This window comes from Cnephaeus nilssonii (genome assembly GCF_951640355.1).
Source record: "Cnephaeus nilssonii genome assembly, chromosome: 5".
NCBI classification, from domain to species: domain Eukaryota; kingdom Metazoa; phylum Chordata; class Mammalia; order Chiroptera; family Vespertilionidae; genus Cnephaeus; species Cnephaeus nilssonii.
The window spans coordinates 12,002,356-12,023,995 of NC_137076.1; the positions used below are offsets into that span (position 1 = coordinate 12,002,356).

At 41.6% G+C, this 21,640-nt stretch overlaps 1 protein-coding gene across 1 annotated transcript in view; it reads left to right on the top strand.

The window, feature by feature from the left end:
• Positions 1-21,640, top strand: part of EBF2 (EBF transcription factor 2) — a gene marked incomplete at both ends in the record, with an annotated part of 200,516 nt that overhangs the window by 166,883 nt on the left and 11,993 nt on the right. Inside the window, 4 exons of the mRNA XM_079770420.1 lie at positions 12,901-12,989; positions 14,768-14,833; positions 14,941-15,118; positions 17,004-17,189. Coding sequence (XP_079626546.1) covers positions 12,901-12,989; positions 14,768-14,833; positions 14,941-15,118; positions 17,004-17,189 — 519 coding nt within the window. The remainder of the gene's footprint in view (positions 1-12,900; positions 12,990-14,767; positions 14,834-14,940; positions 15,119-17,003; positions 17,190-21,640) is intronic.

A 21,640-nucleotide genomic window follows, 5' to 3' on the forward strand; every position in this document is an offset into this window, starting at 1 on the left:
AACATCAGGGCTCTTAAAAACAACATATTTTCTTCAGACACGTGACTGCAGGTCTGTTTTCCTCCAAGCATGATTTGCTACGTGCAGCTTGCCGCTGCAGAATTGGAGATCCACGGGAGAACATGGCTCAACAGGAAAGGGCCAGTTGCCTCTGTCTGGGGCTCAGGGGCAGGAGGTTCTCTCCTCCCCTCACAGACTCTTCCACAGAGAACGGGCAGTGCAGAAAATAGTCCTGGTAGGGACACCTAATGGGGCCACGGTTACTGGCTGGGCTGGGACTTCTCGGCTGTCTTGAGAGACTGTAGAGCACGGCTTTTGGAGGTGGAGTTGCTTTGGTCTATGTTTGTGAAATCTGCACTGTCCATAGAGACCTGCGCAAAGTCGTACTGCCTGAGCTGATGGCAGGTCACTGAGGATGTGTGTGTCGATGGGCACAGTTGTTCCTGTGGTTCTTTGCAGGATCCGGGCTAAACATTTGACTGCTGGTTAAGAAGTCTCCCACAAGTCCTGTCATTAGATAGAACTAGGAAGGCCCAAAATGGTGACAGTAACTCAGTAATCACATCTGTCATCTTTTGAGCATGTAGGGTCAGGCCTTATGAGCCCCTGTAATCACCACCTTCCCCCCATCATGCTGGTTCTATTGGTATCTTAACTTTATAGATGCGACTCCTACTGCCTAAGGTCACTACGCTAGGTCCAGTTCTAGCTGTCTTCTTCCAAAATTGCGTTCTTAACCATTAACCTGTGCTGCTTACCAATACCATGCATACAGTAGAAGAAATTATGCCAAGGCCCTGTGTTTGGCTTCATGTGGTAGTTTTACTTGCAAATGCCAATGGCCTCGGCTCCCTGGCCGCTACTCTGCGAGAGTGCACAGGAGACGGCCTGGCGAGGGAGCTGAGGGGCGCAAGGGATGCTTCATGCTGCCCTGGTGCTCGGATCGTAGAGTGGGAGCCTATGAAGGGCTTCACATTCCTTAGAGATTACCCTTTCCATGGAGAACTGAAGTTGCAGAAGGCAAAAGAGTACAGATTTCACTTTGTTATTAAACTTGAGGGAACTTAGCGTTGGGGCAGACAACAGTGATGACACCATTCAGAGGCCTGTATTTGCGTCCCAGCTTTCTGGCAAATCACTTAAATATTCTTTGCCTAAATTTCCTAACCTAAAACAGGAACATATTTATTTTATGAGGAGATGAAATTATAGACATATGCATATGTGTGTGTATATAAATAGAAGCAGAATTCACCACTGTGACTCGTTGGCAGAGGAACACAGTTTCGGGCAAGTTCTAGGTGGCTTCCTCCCTCACTGCTGTTTGATCACAGCGGCGGGTGAGGGGGCCTTTTTGCATTTATTTTCTGTAAAAGGTGAATTCTTTTTGTTTTGGTTTTGTTTGTTTGTTATAATCCTCACCCAAGGATATTTTTTTCTATTGATTTTTAGAGAGTGGAAGAGAGAGGGAAAGACAGAGAGAAAAAATGATGTGACAGAAACATATCAATTGGTTGCCTCCTGCACATGCCCTGACCAGAGCCTGGTCTGGGGAGAAGCCTGCAACTGAGGTACCTGCCCTTGACCAGAATGGAGCCCGGGATTCTTTGGTTGTCAGGCCGATACTTTATCCACTGAGCCAAACCAACTAGGGCTGAATTCTATTTGAAAACCCTGCCACATGGTGCCCTTAATATCTGGATCTAGGTTAGAAATCAGATTTTTGTTTTGTTTTTTAATTTATTTTTAAATCACAGTTGATGCACAATAATATATTCGTTTCAGGTGTACAACCTAGTGGTTAGACGTTTCTATACCTTTTGAAGTGATCCATCCAATAAGTCTAGTACTCATCTGACAACATAGACAATTATTACACTATTATTGACTATATTTCCTATGCGGTACTTAGAAATCAGGATTTTGAAGGTGACATAAAAGGCCAGCGCAGCCTGAGAACTTCGGATCTGAGATGGGGGAAGGGGAAGCGAGTTTTCAAGGGAGGATGAAGCCGCAGACGAGACCCGCCAGCCCAGCTGGCCAGGTGCACACAGAGGACCTGCTTACGAGGCATGTGGTTGAACTTAGAAGTTGGCAAATACCCTGGCTAATCCAGACACCCTGAGAAACCAAAGAATTCTATAACCCCTCCCGCAGAACACTGCTCATCTTTCACTTTAGCACAAACAAGTGCATTTGATTACCCGCCCCCCTTTTCATTATTGGGAGAAAGTGTTAATCAAAGAGAAAATGGCCAAGAACAGGCAGCAGTTGGGAAGAGAAATGAGAGGCCTAGATTTTTCCCAAATCCCCTCAACAGCCTCATCCCCAGGGCTCGGCGTGAGGTGTGGGATCCTCCTTTCATCAAGCTGCACAAAACAGATGTGCAAGCTGATGGAAAATGTTAATGGCTCATCCACCTCACATTACTTCTTTTTCTTATACCATTATCCTGGAAAAAAGTCCATTTAAGATATGAATCTGAATTTTAGTTAAAAATGCCCAATTCAGACATCAAAATCTGGCCCGAGTACAATTGTTCCCTGTTCACAGTGGAAACAGGTTGAGTCAATGGCCCTCCTGGTAGCCTGGAGTTTTCCTGGAGTTGCCTCCACCCCAGCTCTTGTGAAATCCAGATCTGCCAGTCAGCTGAGTCTGAGGAATGATGTCTCCGTTGGTGGCCCCAGAATAGGGGCTGCTGTTTCACTAGAGACATCTCAGCCCCTTAATGGCCTGGTGTTCTCAGTTATAATATTCTAAATACACATTACAGAGCGCACGAGCATATTCATAACTGCTCCGTTGTGGCATTTAGATTTATCCTTGAAATTTATCTTTAATTTTTACAGTTGTCTCCTTAACCATGTATATTACTCCCTTCTTCAAACAACCTGTCTTGCTGCTGCAGTTTTTCTGGAAACCAAGGCGTAATTAAATATTAAATTAATATTTCATTTAAAATCAAATATCAAAGGCTTCTGTCTAATCTTTCACTTGTGCACTGCTGTTCGCGCCTCGTGTTCTCGGTCCTGTACCCACAAAGCAGGCTCCCCCTCTTAATCATGTGTTCCTATATTATCTTTGTCCTTTTCTTTCTTTAATTGGTGACACTGAACTGTTGCTACCTGGAAACGAACAGATGTAGGGAGAGATTTTAATGTATCAAAGGTTATAGACAACTTCATTCAACAGCTTAATGACTTCAACCCCACCCATCTCCACTTCACAAAGAAAAATTTCACTGCATCAGGCAAATAATGGTCTTGGAATCACATAATGCAACAACTTACAAGGGGTTTTAGAGGCCATTTAGCCCAATATTTTGTCTTTGCAAAGAAATAAAGCGAAGTCCCCCTGGCCTGGTCATAGGTCAGGGTCTGGAACTAAAACAGAGCCCAGGCCATGCTGGCTTTATCTCCACCACACCATCAAATGCTATAAAAAGAATTAAAAAGTATGACTTGGGAGAATTAAAATGTTAATTGAATCTAGCCTTTAAAAAATTTTTTTATTGATTTCAGAGAGGAAGGGAGAGGGAGAGAGAGAGAGAGAGAAACATCAATGATGAGAGAGAATCTTTGATCAGCTGCCTCCTACACATATCCTACTGGGCATGTGCCTTGACTGGAAATCAAACCATGATCTCTTGGTTCATAGATAAACGCTCAACTACTGAGACATGCCAGCCGGGTGAATGTAGCATTTGAATGTTGGACACATGAAGAGTAGGGCAGGCTATTTTTTTTACGCCTTCCAGTCCTGACAACAGAGTGGCCGTCTTCGACCACATAGAAAGGTGTTCCTGATGCGGGTTTTCTCCTCTGCTTGCATGTCAAAGTCCATCTTCTGATTTGGTGCTTATCTGGCAGTCACAGATTTTAGTTTTTTTAAGCAAGCTTTTCCCCCCATTGCTTTCTTAATTCTTAGAGAAGGCTGTGATTTAGAGTAGGACTGGAGAGATCCCATAGTTCTGTGCGCTAGAGTCCTCAGGAGACACTGGGCTCTGTGCACTTCCGATAAGAGTGAGGATCCCTTGCTGCAGATGAATGCACATATGTACACACCCACATCTGGGCTCAATCTTTCTAAACTTTTATGGGTCTCTTGATGGCCAGCCACAAACTCCACGATGACCCTAGGCTCCAGTTGGAGGCTGATTAAGAAAACTGAATCCTAGGTCCACATCCCAGATTGGCAGCCAAGTGAGCACTCGGATCTTCCCTCACCCCATCAGCTTAGTTGTCTCCTCTCAAATTTCTGAAAAGGAACTCCATCAGTCCTTGATGTTGCCATCTTGATGATCAGTACTCTTATTGCTCAAGGGTATAAGTACCCTCCTGCCTGCAATGCAAATGCTGTCTTTGTCGGGGTTGACCAGGACTCTAACAATGAGTCCCCTTTCCATGTTTCCCAGTGTCCCCTATATTTTGGGGAAACAGAAGTGAAGACAAAAGCTGGAGTAAGCATTATCTGGTATCTGTGCCTCCTCTTAAGGAAATGAAAAATAACATATAGAATTTATACATCTCACCAGCCCTTTGGGAAAATTAATATTGAGCGCCAGCCAGCTTTTATTATTATTTTTAAATGAGTGGTTCCCAGTAGATATTTTTAGTTAAGTACTATTTACTTATAAAAGAAACTCTTCACACATTGCTCATAGTCTACATCTATTTGTTGGGTCCAAGATATGTAAGTAACCTTATATCTTATACCCACAATCAAATGAGAAATGACACATAAGATCCAGGCTCTCAGGAGAAATATTATGAAATCTCAAGGTATTGATGAAAGTTTTTCCAAGGCTGATCCAAATGGGATTTAGATTCTGTGGCAGTTGAAATGTGTATTATTAAACTCCTTAAGCAAACCCGAATGACTCCCAGTGGAGGATTAAGACATTCTATGTATAGCAAAGACGAAATTCTCATGTCTGAGTTTTCTCTATTGAATTCCCCCTTGATTACCTCCTGTAATATTTAACTTCATTCCATGCCATAATTATTTAATAAAAGGTAAATATAAATTATATTTCGGTGGGGATGTGACCTTTTACCTTAATGTTATGTTACTGAAGAAAGACATAGATAAATAGAGCCTATAGATTGAAGTGTATTTTTAATTTACTCTGTTTTTGCCTTGCCAGCATTTCTCTGTGTCCCTGTCAGCCAGGAGGTTGGCAGGGCCTCGCAGCCCCCGCACTCCACGTGGTGTGAGAGGTTGTAAATTCACACTGATGATGGCGGTTAATGATCTGGTTGGCCCTCAGAGACCATCTTGGTGCTGGTCTTGGGCACCTCAGTAGCTAATTGAGGTTTACTTGCCTCACACCAGGCCTGAAAAGAGAGAACACCAGGGAGGTGGGGTGCGGGAGGAGCAGAATCAAGATGAGGCTGAATCCATAGGATACAAACACAACTGGCCAGTTGGGAAGTCAGTTTAAATAAAACTTACAGTCCAACCTCGAGGTGAACAATTGAAACATTAACTGACTTTTCCTCTTATGGTTTGGTGTTGACTAAACAGTTTTGACTTCTGATTTTTACTTCCAGCGTGCATTTGATTAAATGGCATTGTGTGTGTGTGTGTGTGTGTGTGTGTGTGTGTGTGTGTGTACACATGTGTGGCTATTCTCTGTCCATATAGATGACAGTGTGTTTTATTGCAGTGTTTTTCATCTCGGATACACACATAACCCATACCACAGCTGGTGCCTATGAAGTCGGGCAGAGCCCACCAAAGCAAAGCAAACCAAACCAAACAAAATAAAACAAAACACTCAACCTAAGAAATAGATGGGTATGCCTAATCTACATATTCGGTTTAAAACGAATTGCTGACCCAGTGTGGTCAAGATAGTCTTCTATTTCTGATTTAGGTGGGGAATGAGGGGGGGTGGGCAAGATAAACCAGACATCACCCCGTGCTCTCTCTAATAGGAGAGAACAGTGGGTACAAATGTGGGATAAGTTCTATGAAAGGGAACCCGTCCTCTCCATCCCACCTCTGCGTACTGATGAGAGCCCAGCTTTAGAGGAACCCTCTGCCGGCAGAGAAAGGACTGAGGAATAAGACGAGTGGAGCCCTGGTGGCCGCTAGAGCTCCAGTGAGAGGGGTGAGACCCAGCCCGGGAGAGCAGCCATGCAAATGGGAAGGAAGGGACAAGGGCACTAATGGAGAGAGTGGGTGGCTTAGGGGGGGGTGGGGGAGGGGGGGCTAGATTTTCTACTGTGTGGCTAGTCCCTTACTTTATAGTGAGCACATGGTGAGGACACCCGTATCCATGATGTGCATTCTGTCCATATAGGAAAATCAGCACCTTAGGTAACGAAATGGTGCATATTTGACAAGAGACCAGGCAATGATTGATTTAGAGCATTTTGTCACCAAGTCTGTACGCCCTGCAGCACGGGGCAGCTGTTTGTGTTTACTGATTGATACCAAATGGGGCCTCGTCCCACAGTGGCAGGGAAGTCAGGCGGCCCAGGCTCCCTCTCCAGGTCTGCAGGGCTTTATGGAGGCTCGGGGGGTGGGTGGGGTGGGGGAGCATGGGAGGTGTAGGAGTGGGTGACAGGAAACAGAGGGTGGCACGGCCACTTTGCAACACTTTCTCTGCTCTTCGCCAGCTCTGGTCCAGTAGCTAAGTACAGAGGGGTAGCCTTTGGCCCAGGGGCTGCTGGCGCGCCTGGCTGGGGCTTGGACCAACACCTCCAGCTGTACAGCAGGAAAAGTTAGGGGCACAGGCCTTGGACTAGAGAACCCGGGGTACAGATTCCACCTCCACTGCCTGGAACTGCATTTAAAATGGAGATGAAACCCACGTCATGAGGTTGTCATGAGGGTAAAGGAGCTAATATGTGTAAAAGGCTTGGTATAGTGTGGGTACCATGGTAAGCCTTCGGTAAATTCTAACTGCGGTAATAACGGTTTTCACGATGGAATATTACAGCCACTAAAAATATTGTTATTAAAGAAAAAGACTGCAGAAATTGCTGTTTTTATAATGCTAAGTGGTGAAAACACGTTTACAGAATGATTCCGATCACACACGTGGGTCTTCTCGCATGTGTTTCTGAGTAAGCTGGTAATGAGAATGCATATGTGTAATCTGCTCTCCCTCTGCCCCCGAATATAGAGGAGGATATTTTCAACAAAACATAACAATAAGGGGGGCAGTATTCAGGTTTGAAGCTAGGCTGTGTGATCAGCATGCCAAGAAGTGCTTGCCGCCGCGCTGGTTGTGCCCACGGGGCTGTGTTGGCGGATGTGTGAAAACTGGACTCGTCCTTCACCTCCGGGAAAAGGAGAGCAGGGCCTGGAAGTGACGGGGGGCGGGGGGGGGGGGGGGCGGGGGGAGAAGGCCTGACCAAACCTCCTGGGTCTCCGCTGTCCCCACCTCAAGCCAGGGACGCAAGCAGAGCCTGGGAGAGTAGACTTAACAAGCTGCCCCAGAGAAGTTACCCTTTATGTGTGTGGAAGACAGAAAGACACTCTCTTATTTCAAGGGCTCAGACAGATTTCAACTTTTATTTTTACTGATACAACCTGACTGTGGGAGAATTGAATCAACGAAGAATGCAAGAGTGGAAAGGTTATGGTATCACAGAAGTACTGGGCAGCAGACAGTGCAGTGAAATACAGAGTATTTAAATTATTGTTAATATGACTATGAAGCTTAATGTAAATATGAAAATTAATGTATAAAAGATACTGACCATCCAAAGTTTAATAACAGGAATATTAGCTAACAATAAAAACATAACTAGCAATAAAAACATAAAAGTAAAGAGAATGAGGTCAGGAAATTAAAGATAAGCAAAAATCTTTATATATGAAGGGGCTCAACAGACTCAAGTAATTAGAAAAAATAAAATATTTTTTAAGAACTCTAAAGGTATTGCTTTAAATTAAAATAGGATGTGTAGCTTCCTAATCACTATAGGAAAAACACATATATGAAAAACTATTAGAAATACAGGGATATGTGGAAGGATAATTGTAGAAGGAAAATAAATTCCAGATACCAGGGCCTCCGCTTGCGTTGCCAGGGGGTGTGGCCCACCTGCAAACCACCACAGGCCCCTCGCTCAGGCCGCCCCACACCCCAAGGGAACCCCCACCTGATCCGGGACGCCCTTCAGGGCAAACCAGCTGGCCCCCACCCCTGTACTAGGCCTCTATCCTATCTAATAAAAGAGTACTATGCAGATTGATCATCACTGCAACACACAATATAGCTGCCCCCATGTGGTCAAAGATCCTGCCCCCATGTGGACACAAGATGGCCACCACAAGATGGCCAGCAGGAGAGGGCAGTTAGGGGTAACCAGGCCGGCAGAGGAGGGAAGTTGGGGGCAAACAGGCTGGCAGCAGAGTGGTTAGGGGGTGATCAGGCTGGCAGGCAGAAGTGGTTAGGGGCAATCAGGAAGGCAGGCAGGCAAGCAGTTGGGAGCCAGCAGTCCTGGATTGTGAGAGGGATGTCCGACTGCCCTGATCCTGAGGGATGTCCATGGGATCAGGCCTAAACGGGCAGTCGGACATCCCTTGAGGGGTCCCATATTGGAGAGGGTACAGGCTGGGCTGAGGGACAACCCCCCTCCGTGCACGAATTTCGTGCACCGGGCCTCTAGTTAATTCATAAAACACTTAATAAATTCCAAAACACAGATATTCTCTAAGCCACCTTTTCAAAACCCAATCCAATTAACTAGAATAAATAATTAACAATTGAATACCTAACCACCTAGAAATTTTAGGATATTCTCTTAGAAACAAAAGGAAGATAAAATTAGAAATATGGCTATTAAGAAAGTTACAACAAAGAGGTGGGGGAGAATCAGAAATAGAGGATTTGAATATTACACCAATTACTATTGTAGAATCAATGCTTAGAACACTTAAAATATTGATGACATGCATGATTTCCCTAAAAAATACAACGATAATGAGATATCAAGAATGATTCCAAGGTTTTCAATTGGCAATCTGATAGACAATTTACTGAGAATCCTTTGGGCTTGGGGTATCTTGAGTGGGAGGAGTCTAGGGGACATCCAAGTGGAAATTTCCAGCCCGTCGTTGGAATAGATAGGCTGAATCTCAGGCAAGTGATCTGCACTGGACATAAAGATTTGTGATAGTCCACATGTGGCTTGACATAGAAATCATAGGGGCACTGATGAGGCTTGAGCAGGAGTTGTGTAGCTGAGCCAAAGACTGTCTTGGCAACTGTGGTGAAGAGGATCCCATCTGCAGGACACTGAGGAAGAGCAGTCGTGTAAGCAGGCCGAGGTAGCATCGCTACAGACGTAGAGTGACACTGGGCAGTGTGTATTCGGGAAAGCCCATGGGTTGCAGTATTTCCAGTGTCAAATGCTAACTTGAGTTTAAGATAAGAATGGAAATGTGCCTCTTGGTTTGGCTAAAATGTTATTCGGTGACTTTGACAGAGCAATTTCACTGGGGTTCTTTCAAACTTTTGGTCAAGAAGTAATATCCATGCTATAAAAGTTTTATGGAGCATAGGATAAAATATAGAAAGCTTTTCAATTTACTGTTCAAAGCTGGTATAAAATAAAAATCAATCAGAGGCTGGATAGCACCATGAGCACAATCCCAGTTATTGATATAGACACAAATTCCCAGCAACAATAATAATAACTGACATTTGTTGACAATATGTGTCAGGCACTATTCTCAGTAATTTAATTGATTTAATCTTCACACCAATAGTCTTAAGAAAATATTAACAAATTGAATCCAGAAATATACTAAGTAAATTATATACCACACTCATGAATAAACATTTAATTGTGGAAATATCGGGAGAACATTAATATAATTGTAATTTTCTGAAATTCCAATAAGTTCTGATAAAATCTTTTATCAAAGCATGCTAACTAATATCTGTCTCGAATAGCCAACACTACATTTGGTGGTGAAACATTAGTGTCATTTAGAGGACAGCAAGCAAAAATATCCACCCCCACCCTCGTTTTTAGACACTATTTGGGAAGTTTTAGACAACACAAGAATGGGATTAAAATAATTAAATGGGATCAATATGTCCATCAATAGGAGAAAAAATGGTCATAACATGTAGATGCTATTAATGTACAAATTAAGAATGAACAAAAAAATAATGACATCTGTCAGGAATTTGGATACAAAATAACAGATAGCTACAATTAGGTAAGATCTTTTACATGCCAAGAACTGTGCTGGGGCATCATACAAATTGTTTCATTTAATTTTGATGGCAAACTCATAAGATAAATTATAAACAGAAGCTCATCAAAATTAATGGTCAAGATCTAAAGCTGATTCTCTTTTTGAAAAAAATATATATATTTTATTGATTTTAGAGAAGAAGGGAGAGGGAGAGAGACATAGAAATATCAAAGATGGGAGAGAATCATTGGATGGCTGCCTCCTGCACACTGGGGATTGAGCCTGCAACCTAGGCATGTGCCCTGACCAGGAATCGAACCATGACCTCCTGGTTTACAGGTAGATGCTCAACCACTGAGCCACCCCAGCTGGGCGTAGAGCTGATTCTATTAATGACTATACCATATATTGCCACACTACTCTCATACACACTGTCTGCACAGACATATAGAAACCTAAAGTGCTTTTAGGTTCTAGGAAAACTCTTAGCAAATGTGATGAGAGGGTAATCATAGCTATAATAAAAAACAACAAAAAGTGAAATACATAGCAAAAAATAAAAGTGAGCAACAAAAAACTTATTACCTATATGATAAACAACGCACATCTTATTGTTGGACCTAAAGAAGAACTCTTGTATGTATGAATATGTAAACACAAGCACACATAGTGTGTGTGTGTGTGTGTGTGTGTGTGTGTGTGTGTGTGTGTGTGCGCGCTTACCAGATTTGGAGTTGGGATGGTCTATGATCTTTCTACATATAATACCTGAGAACACATTGGGATATGTTATTGTAACGTGGTGACAGTCAGAGTGCTAAAAATATTAATTTAAAAGTGTGTTTACAAGTAAAAAAAGACTAATCCCCAATAGAAAAGAGAGCAGAAATTATTAATAAGTAGTTCATAAGAGAAGAAATTAAAATCATCAAGTACAGAAAAAAAATTTCAACTTCACTGATGAATAAACAAGTGTAAGTTAAAATGCATTGCTGAAGGGAGTATAAATTTTTAGTCTTCTGAGGAGTGATTAACAGTGTGTGTGAAAGGCCTTAATATAATGATACATTTTGGTCAAGTAATTCTAATTCTTGAAATTTTCCAATTGAAATAATTAAAGCTATGTGCAAAGAATAATTATTGCTCTGATTTTTATAATAGTGAGAAATTAGGATCAGGTTAAATGCAAACATTAGGAAACTATTTAAATAAATTATAGACTATACAGTGAAAATACACAGGGATATTAAATAATGTTATAAAAGATTATTTAATAACCTGGGGAAAAGTTTGCTATATTGTTAAATGGATAAAAGTAGGTTATGTACCAGTGTGAATAGTATGTCTCTGAATAATTTTAAGCATGTGTGTGTTAAATCTGTAAGGATATAAGCAAAAATGTTAACCCACATCATTTCTAAACTGATGAGATTATGAGTAATTTTATTTTTACTTTGATACTCAAAATTGTTTATATTTTTAAATAAGAGCTGTGGTTTTGCTAGAATAATAGCAACAAATATTCATAAAACATACGCAGAAAGGAAGGTTAAAAAGGAACTGTGTTTACTGCTGCCTAACGGGAGTGCGGTGATTATTGCTTTATTTTTTGTATCTTTTTTCTTTACTTTTATCATGCATTAATTTCAAAACCACAAAATTTAAACCACAAACTTAAAACTTAAAGAAAGAGAGGAAGAAGTATAAAGGAATCTACTTCAAAAACTGTAGCATACGCCCTAACCAATTTGGCTCAGTGGATAGAGTGTCAACCTGCTGACTGAAGGGTCCCAGGTTCGATTCCAGTCAAGGGCATGTACCTTGGTTGCGGGCACATCCCCAGTGGGGAGTGTGCAGGAGGCAGCTGATCGATGTTTCTCTCTCATCGATGTTTCTAACTATCCCTCTCTCTTCCTCTCTGTAAAAAAAAATCAATAAAATATATATTAAAAAAAAACTGTAGCATAGTAAAAATGCTGAAATATGTCATCCATTCACTCATTTATTCACTTACTTTACTATTGTTGACACTAAGTGCCTACTGTGTGCCAAGCACTGTCTTCAACAGCGAGAACACAGTGGTAAAGCAAAACAAGTATGGAATTTGCTGCTATGGAATTTGCAGTATATGGTGGAGCCAACATTAAACAAATGTTCATGTGATGAAATATAAACAAATGTTCATGTGATGAAAAATATAAATATAATTGAAAGTGTATTATGCATAAGAACAGGGTTTATTGAGAATAAACCCATGGAAAGTTCATATATCTATGTATATATGAAAAAATGATATTTGGAGAAGAACTAATAGGAGATAAAGGCATACTTGGGTAAGAGAAGATGGGTGGAAGGAAGAAGCATGTAAAGGTCGTTAGTTGTCTTCAGAAACTGGGGAAGAGTTTATTGTGTAATATTTCTGATTATGTAAGACTGAGCAGAGGATTACAAGTGTGTGCACTCAAGGCAGAAGTTATAAAGTAATTTTAATAATTCTGAAATTTTACAATCTCATTCTTATGGAAAAAAGCATTAAATTACCATGAACTCCAAAGATATGTGTGAATTAACCAATGTCAATAGCAAAAATCTTTAACTGATTGTATCATTATGTATCAATTCTTAGACAGGTAATATCAGAACCTTTCTATTACCTACAGAAGACTTAATTAGAAGTTTGTTTTGTGGAGAGGATTCATACTGAAAAGAAAGAGGACTTTTCTTTTTCAGCATTAAATGAACCCACCATAGACTATGGCTTCCAGAGGCTGCAGAAAGTCATCCCAAGGCATCCTGGAGACCCTGAGAGATTAGCGAAGGTAAAACACTTCGGAAATTAACATGTGAAAACGGTCTTGTAGGATTTCAGCAAATTTAGATAAATACAGAACCTTAAATCCCTCTAAAATTAAGTTAGGTCTTGAAATTTGGCTAAGCTTTAGATACAAGATGCACATAAAATATTTACTAACTGTGAAATATAATATGATTAATCTCTGAGGAAATATGAAATCTGAAAACTTGGGCCTATAAAACAGATACACTGTGAGTATTCAGCTTATAAAACACTGCCAACTTGATGAAAATAAATAATTGTGTAATTGCTTAAAACTGTAATTTCTCACTCCTTTGTATTTAAATATAATTTTATTTACGCATAATTACAGGGACACATTAGTCCTCAATCAAGTATTCACTGAGGACTTACTATGTATACAGGCATTTAATGAAGTGAAAAACACCTCCATCTACAATTTATATGAAGTGCATCACTTTTAAATGAATTTTCTTATGAAAATTTTATCATAAATCTATCCGACTATTTTAGCTTTCTTTTTAAAAATACATAAATTTATTAGGTATTCAATAAATGGGGAATTAATACATTTTAACATTTATGTTTGCATTTTAAGCACACACATTATAGTATGCTATGCTCTGTTTTCTCTACTGTGAGTAAAATTTAAGTACCACAGTTGCTTCTACATCATACTTTTATTTCCAGTTGGAAAAATCCCCAGCCCCACTATTAAATTAGGTGATATCTGGAAAGTAGGTTAATAGCAATTTAAAAGGCTGTTAAAAACAGGAGGTGGAAAAGACAAAATGAGAGGAAAGGGATTACTGAATACCAATTCTCTCTGGTTAAAATGAACAGGGGGAAATGTTATTGGAAGAATTCATCTTTATTAGAATAAAATTTTGCAGAAGGTATTGCCAAGAGAATTTCAGTACTATGGACAACTCCTTGGCAAGCAGCTAAACACAGGTCAATCAATCATTTTAAGAATACTTGATTAATTAGATAGAGTACCAGGTTTTTTAATGAAATGGCCTGGAAAGTAGTTCTTAATAAAACTTCCATTACATTATTAATTTTAACCAACTCTGCCCCCAATTTGGTTGTTTTCTGTTTTGGTTGCACCACATTTTATGGATCCATTTTATCTGGAGGAATTCCATACCCTATATAATAAAAAGCTAATACGCAAATCGACCGAACAGCAGAACGACCAATCTCTATGACACACACTGACCACCAGGGGACAGACGCTCAATGCAGAAGCTGCCCCCTGGTGGTCATTGCGCTCCCACAGGGGGAGTGCTGCTCAGCCAGAAGCCCTGAGCTGGGCTCATGGCTGGCGAGCACAGCGATGGCGGTGGGAGCCTCTCCTGCCTCCGCTGCAGCCCTAAGGATGTCCAACTGCCAGCTGCAGTCTTAGGCCCGCTCCCCATGGGTGGTCAGTGCGCGTCATAGAGATGGTCTTAGGCTCTACAGCAGCAGTTCTCAACCTGTGGGTCATGACCCACAGGTTGAGAACCGCTAGCAGGGTCGCCTAAGACCATCGGAAAACACAGATATTTACATTACGATTCATAACAGTAGCAAAATTACAGTTATGAAGTAGCAACGAAAATAATTTTATGGTTGGGGGTCACCACAACATGAGGAACTGTATTAAAGGGTCGCAGCATTAGAGAGGTTGAGAACCACTGTTTTAGGGGGATGTCTGGATGTTTTATAAACAATTTTCCTTTCTGTTTGCCATTTGGGGTTCTTCCTTTGCTTATACCCCACTCTTTTTTTCTTTTCTAGGAAATGCTGTTGAAAAGAGCTGCAGATCTCGTGGAGGCCCTCTACGGCACACCACACAATAACCAGGTTAGGAGCTCACATCCTATACTCTAGGCTGAGTTTGACTGTTGATGAAATGCTCACCTCAACCTGCCACTTTGTAGGACATAATTGTTACCCCCCTTTCCCCATAGGACATCATTTTGAAGCGAGCCGCAGATATTGCTGAAGCCCTCTACAGTGTCCCCAGGAATCCCAGCCAGATTCCAGCTCTCTCCAGCTCTCCAGCTCACAGTGGCATGATGGGCATCAATTCTTATGGCAGCCAACTTGGGGTCAGCATCTCAGAGTCAACACAGGGAAATAATCAAGGTACTACCTTTCTCAGAGTCAAAATTCAAACAATTCATACATTTCAAACGTTAGTTCTGCTTGAGTGCAGGGAGCTAAAGTTTGAGTTAGACACCATCAAAAGAGTGTGTACCCAAATAAGCAATGCACTCATATACTGTTGGGTTATCTCAACATTATAAGCAGTGTATTATTAGATTTTGAGCTTTTTAGGTAACAGGTAGAATGCCTTTACCTGGAAATACTTAAGGACCAGACTAACTATTATGATTTTAGGAAAGCTTAGGCTCACTGAATCAGATTTATAGGTATCTATATAATAAAAGCCTAAGCGACCATTACAGTGGAACAACCAGAACAACTGGTTGCTATGATGCACATTGACCACCAGGGGGCAGATGTTCAGCCAGAAGCCAGGCTCAAGGCTAGCGAGTGCAACAATGGTGGCAGGAGCTTCTCCTGCCTCCACAGCAGCGCTAAGGAGCAGTGAGTCGAGTGGTAAGGAGAAGAGAGCAGGAGGGCGATAAGGAGTGAGGGGTCCCAGACTGCGAGAGGGTGCAGGCCGGGCTGAGGGCCCCCCACAACCCCAGTGCATGAATTTCGTGCACCAGTCCTCTAGTTATTTGAATAAAATTTATACTTCTACCATTGTGATCATCAAACTGAACAATGGAAGAAGCTGAGTTATTGACATTAATGTTTGTTATACACAACTCTCTCTTCCTAGTAACCAAGGGGGAATGGCTTGGTTTTATTTGGCAACTTCTTTTCGTGTATTACCTCAGATACAAAAAATAGCAACCAGTTTATACAGTTAACTGTGCTTTTACATGTAAAGTATATCATGTAAATATTTTTGTCATTGAGGTTGAAAGGTGCTAAATTTGTCATAAATCATTTTTAGAAGTAAATATTCTTAATAATGTCTCTAACCTTGAGGTAATTTTATTTCTAATTTTGTTCACCCATTGGATGGAAACCCCTCATTCTTATGTCCAGGGTGATTTCTTGCAGAAGGGTGGGATGTAATATTCCTTTTTTTTCTTCAAATTTTGGTTATTTCCTAAATAGTCCTAGAGACAGTTTCTTCAAAGTGGGTGACTTCAGGATAGGTTAGGTGATGTCTCTGTGCTAGGGTTTTAGAAGTATGAGGAGGACTCATTGTCCCTTCCCCTATCCCGCTTAGAGGCTGGATTTACCCAAACTCCATTGCTGATGTTCCCAAGTCTTTGGTTAAAGAACAGCACATTTAAATGAACTTTTCAACACTTTTTGGATGAAAATGCTTCCCACCCTCACCCATGGCATGGCAACAAATTTGAACATTCTCAAAGCTGTGATCTGTAGAATACTAGTGGCCCTTGAGGTGTAATTTGGATGCCTTTTCCCCGCCACTCCCAGAAAAGATGCTATGGTGTGTTTAATTTGGGAAATACTAGGTTAGCAAAGTTAAGTTAGTTTAGGTATTCTCTAGGTCCTTCATATACCAATCTTCAAAGAATGGCTACAGTATGCAACATCTGCCACATTTTGTTTGACCACACAATGCTTTTCTCAGTGATACTTACTAATATCTCATAGGGCTCTAGTGTTATATGAAATATGATTTGGGAGATGTCAGTATACACTGCCATTAGTCATTCATTCTTTGGTATGAGTTGGTGAGGTTGACTACAAATGTAAAAGCAGATGAAGGAGTGACTGTGAGGGACATGGCCTTGGGTAGGATGGGAAAGGGAAAGGAAGGAATTAAAGGATGAAGGTAAGATGCGCACTTTCCACCCCTGTCCAGGATCAGGTTGGTGGTGCTCTGTAGTCTGGGCTGATGTGGATCTGTGCTGCCATATTTGCTCTGCACTCTGTGTGCACATTGGTTCATCTACCCGGGCTTTTCTTGGTTGTCCAGGTTACATCCGCAACACAAGCAGCATCTCTCCTCGGGGCTACTCTTCCAGCTCTACCCCTCAGCAGTCTAATTACAGCACCTCCAGTAACAGTATGAACGGCTACAGCAACGTCCCCATGGCCAACCTGGGCGTTCCAGGGTCACCAGGATTCCTAAACGGCTCCCCCACAGGCTCCCCTTATGGAAGTAAGTTCCCTCTCCACTGTCTGCCTCTCCCTGTCTCTGTCCCTGGGTTTTACTGTTCAGCCTTTTGAGGGGGAGTTGCCTTCCTACATCTCACTGCTTCAGGAAGGAAGAGCCCAGTTCCTTTCCTTCCTGCCTTTTGTTCCTTTCCCTTTGCTAGACTTGGGTTCCTTTGGTTACTCCAAGTCTTCGGGGGGTTGCGGGGGGGGACAGTCGGGGGGAGAGGAAAGAGGGGAAATGCTTCCTTTTTTTTAAACAGAGAAAGAGCATATGTAGCTTGTGTAGATAGAGGAGAAGAATTCAGATTCCATGAAGAGTAATGGATACTCTTCACCAGGGGTTTTCAGATATGATGTTTTATTTAATCCTCATAAGAACTTTCTGAGGTCGGTATTATTATCCCATTGTTACTGTTGAGGAGGTTTAGGTGCATAGCAAATCACTGACTTACCTGAGATCACACAGCTGGAATAGGGCAGGGTAATCATTTCAACATAGAAGTTATGACTTCAAGTTATTCTGTGCATCCCAACAGGCTCCCTTTTCACTGTGTTACATGGCTCTCTCTTCTCCATCCAGAGCAGCGATTTTCAACCCCTTTCATCTCATGGCACACATAAACTAATTACTAAAACTCTGTGGCACATCAAAAAAATGTATTTTTTGCTGATCTGACAAAAAAAGGTATAATTTTGATTCATTCAACCAGACGGCTATTGTTATGTTGGCTGTTGTCATTTTTTTTATTTGACAATCTAAGGCAGTGATGGCGAACCTATGACACGCGTGTCAGCACTGACACGCGTAGCCATTTCTGATGACACGCGACCGCATGCCGAGGATGAAACATTTGCTGCTCCTGAGGATGAAACATTTGCGACTAGAGTCTTGAAGTTAGTTTTTTCCTCAAAGTGACACACTATCAGAGTTATGCTCAGTTTTTTAGGCAAAGTTTGACACACCAAGCTCAAAAGGTTGCCCATCACTGATCTAAGGGGAAAGAGGTCAGTGCCCCTGACTAAATGGTCAGGTAGTGCATGTTTATAAAATTCTTGTGGCATACTGTATGAAAGTTGCTGTTCTAGAGAGATGGATTTGACGACTTGTGAGAGTGAAACATGGAGATAAAACCTTTTTTAAAAAAATTTAAGTATGGTTGGTGTACAATATTACATTGATTTCAGGTGTACAATATTTATATACCTTACAGTGTGGTTACCACACTAAGTCTAATCATCTGTCACTGTGCAAACTTATCATGGCCCAGCAATTCCACTTTTGGGTATTTAGCAGGAAAAACAAAACCACTAATTTAAAAATATATATGCACCCTTATGTTCACTGCAGCATTATTTACAATAACCAAGATATGGAAGCAACCAAGGGCCCATCAATAAGTGAATGGAGAGATAGAACCTCCTAATCCTGATCTTTGGGCTAGCAGCAAGCTAGATGTTCCAGAAAGTTATGAAAACTCATTCAGCTTGCTTTCAGGGCTAAACTTGGAACTTACACAAGCTAAGAGAACATGTGTTTTTCAAACCTACTTAGGGAATACTTCAGGCCAGGAGAGAAGCCACCATGGAGAGTCTGAGTGAGTGAGTGGGGTGTTCTTGAAATGTTAGATCTTGTGGCAGGCTTTGCAGCAGATCCTCCGTTCACCCAGGCAGGCTGGTTCCCTCATGCCAGGAACAAGGGCAAGTCAAGGTCGGCACACAGCCCCTTCCACCACAGCTCAGGAAGTGAAATGCCAAGGATCTAGAGGCTGCTTCTCAGCCTTGGGGTCTATGGTTCCCTATTGATACACACCCATGAATTCTTTGGGTCTATGGTTTGATACACACCCATGAATTCTTTCTGGGACATCTGTTTGATTCATCACACTCAGCACCCTACTGAATGTGACTAAAGACACAGCAACCAGGTAGCAGAGACAGTAGAGGTTGGTTCTTCTAGTACCACTAAAATCTGACGACATGAGTTCTGTGTTGTATGATCCTGATCAATTAGACCAGAATGATACAGTGGTTGGCAAACTCATTAGTCAACAGAGCCAAATATCAACAGTACAACGATTGAAATTTCTTTTGAGAGCCAAATTTTTTAAACTTAAACTTCTTCTAACGCCACTTCTTCAAAATAGACTCGCCCAGGCCGTGGTATTTTGTGGAAGAGCCACACTCCAGGGGCCAAAGAGCCGCATGTGGCTCACGAGCCGCCATTTGCCAACCACTGATCTGGAAAAACAAACTTTTGCTTGATTTATTTATTTCTTCACTTGCTTTTACCTTATCTTGTTTCAAAAATGGGGGAATTGTAGTGGTCAGATGGGTATTATGAAAGTAGAAAATATAAGAAACTGAGATAAAAGAAAAAATATGGATAGGAAAATTAGATGAAGCCAAGGACAGGTATGGATGCCATTCGGTCATTCAAGGGAGCCATTATTTTGCTTCAGAGACTTACAAGATGGTAAAGCAAAGAGAGGAGCTATTTGCTGTAAGCGTTAGTGTCCACTGTATTTTTTTAGTAGCTCAGGAGAAACTTGATTTTTCTGTTGCCAAGACCTTGGAGAGGTTTCTTCCTGCATCCTTGTGGAGAGGGGACCTGTGTGCAGAACGGATCACATCGTCAACAGCCCCTGCAAGTGGTAGAGGGCAAGAGAGCCATTGTGTAAATAATGTCCCTTATCAGTGGTGACAACAATAAGAGTAATTCATAATTGCATTCCAAGTTAACAGCCTATCAGGCATGTCACATGTACAGTCCAGTCAGATCCTCACAACACCCTTATGATATGGATATAATAATGGTAATAATTATAATTATCATAATTTCTCCTCTAAGATATTAATCATTATTAAATCACTTACTCAAGGATTCATAGCCAATAAATAGCAAAAGCAAGACTAGGACAAGTCATCAGATTCAGAATACCAAGTTTTTAAATTATTCAATAATGTAAGAAATATTTCGCACAAAATGGTAATATCACATGTTCAAGCAGACATTTATGAATAAAATGTGTGTATTTGGTTGAACCATATGAAATTGTCATTTTTGTAGATCAAAGATGGTCAAGCCCTAGTCGGTGTGGCTCAGTTGGTTGGAGCATTGTCCTGTGCACCAAAGAGTGGCGGGTTCAATTCTTGGTCAGGGCATATCCCCAGGTTGCAAGTTGGATCCCCAGTCCAGGTGCATATGGGAGGCAACCCATCGATGTTTCTCTTTCACATTGATGTTTCTCTCCCTTTCTTCCTCTCTCTCTCAAATCAATAAAAACATATAAAAATGGTCAATATAATAATATAGTGTGTAGTGTGGGAGAAAGTTGGGAGGGAAAGGATAGATAGATGATAGATAGATAGGTAGATAGATATACAGACAAACATAGATAATGGATAGATAAATGAAAATGCCCGTTGGGTGTTAAGTGCCTGATATTTCGTATCCATAATTCATTTGATAAGGAGGAACCCTTCCTACACCAGCAACTGACACCTTCCTTCCACTACCCTTTCTTGGTCACTCAATCCCACAGCCACAGGAAAAATAATAAAGCCAAAGTCTTCAAAGTAAACAAGACAGTGCCCTGGTTGGCATGGGTCAATGGTTAGAGCATCGGCCCATGAATGAAAGGGTTATGGGCTTGATTTCTGGTCGAGAGCACATACCTGGATTGCTGGTTCACTCCTGTTGTGGGGGCGACCAGTTGATGTGTTTCTCTCACGTCGATGTTTCTCTGTTCCTCTCCCTCTCCCTCTCCCTCTCCCTCTCCCTCTCCCTCTCCCTCTCCCTCTCCCTCTCCCTCTCCCTCTCCCTCTCCCTCTCCCTCTCCCTCTCCCTCTCCCTCTCCCTCTCCTTCTCCCTCCCTCCCTTACACTCTCTCTGAATAGCAGTGGAGAAAATATCCTCAGGTGAGGATTAACAACAACAAGTAAGGAAGACAGCATACACAGAATAGAAAGAGGAAGATGCCCTGCCCAACAGGAGTGGGAAACATAGCCGAGAACCTCCTCCTAGCTCCTACTGGGTGTGTGTGGTCCTTGCACCTTCATTTTCTGAGGGAGGGTCGGAAGGAGTTTCAGGCTGAGAATGGGAAACCAAACAGTGCATTCATTAACTCATTACAATAAAATCCTCTACTGCTAAAATACGGAATACCCTGTGGAGTTCATTACAATAACATCTGACCTGTCTTTCTAATTTCTAACCAGCTAAGTCTTAACATCTCTGGCAAATGCAAAAAAAAAAAAGAAAGAAAGAAAGGATTTTTATCATTTCAGGTGCATGAGTCTGAAAACAGCATTCTATAATTTTTCATTTTATTTTTTAAACTAAAAAAAAAAAAATAGTCTGATGTGGCCAGGCCAGACCATGGAACAATCACTTGCCAGAGACATTAAAAAGAAATAAAGCCAAGCCTTTGGTCAAGTTGACTTACATTACGGCCA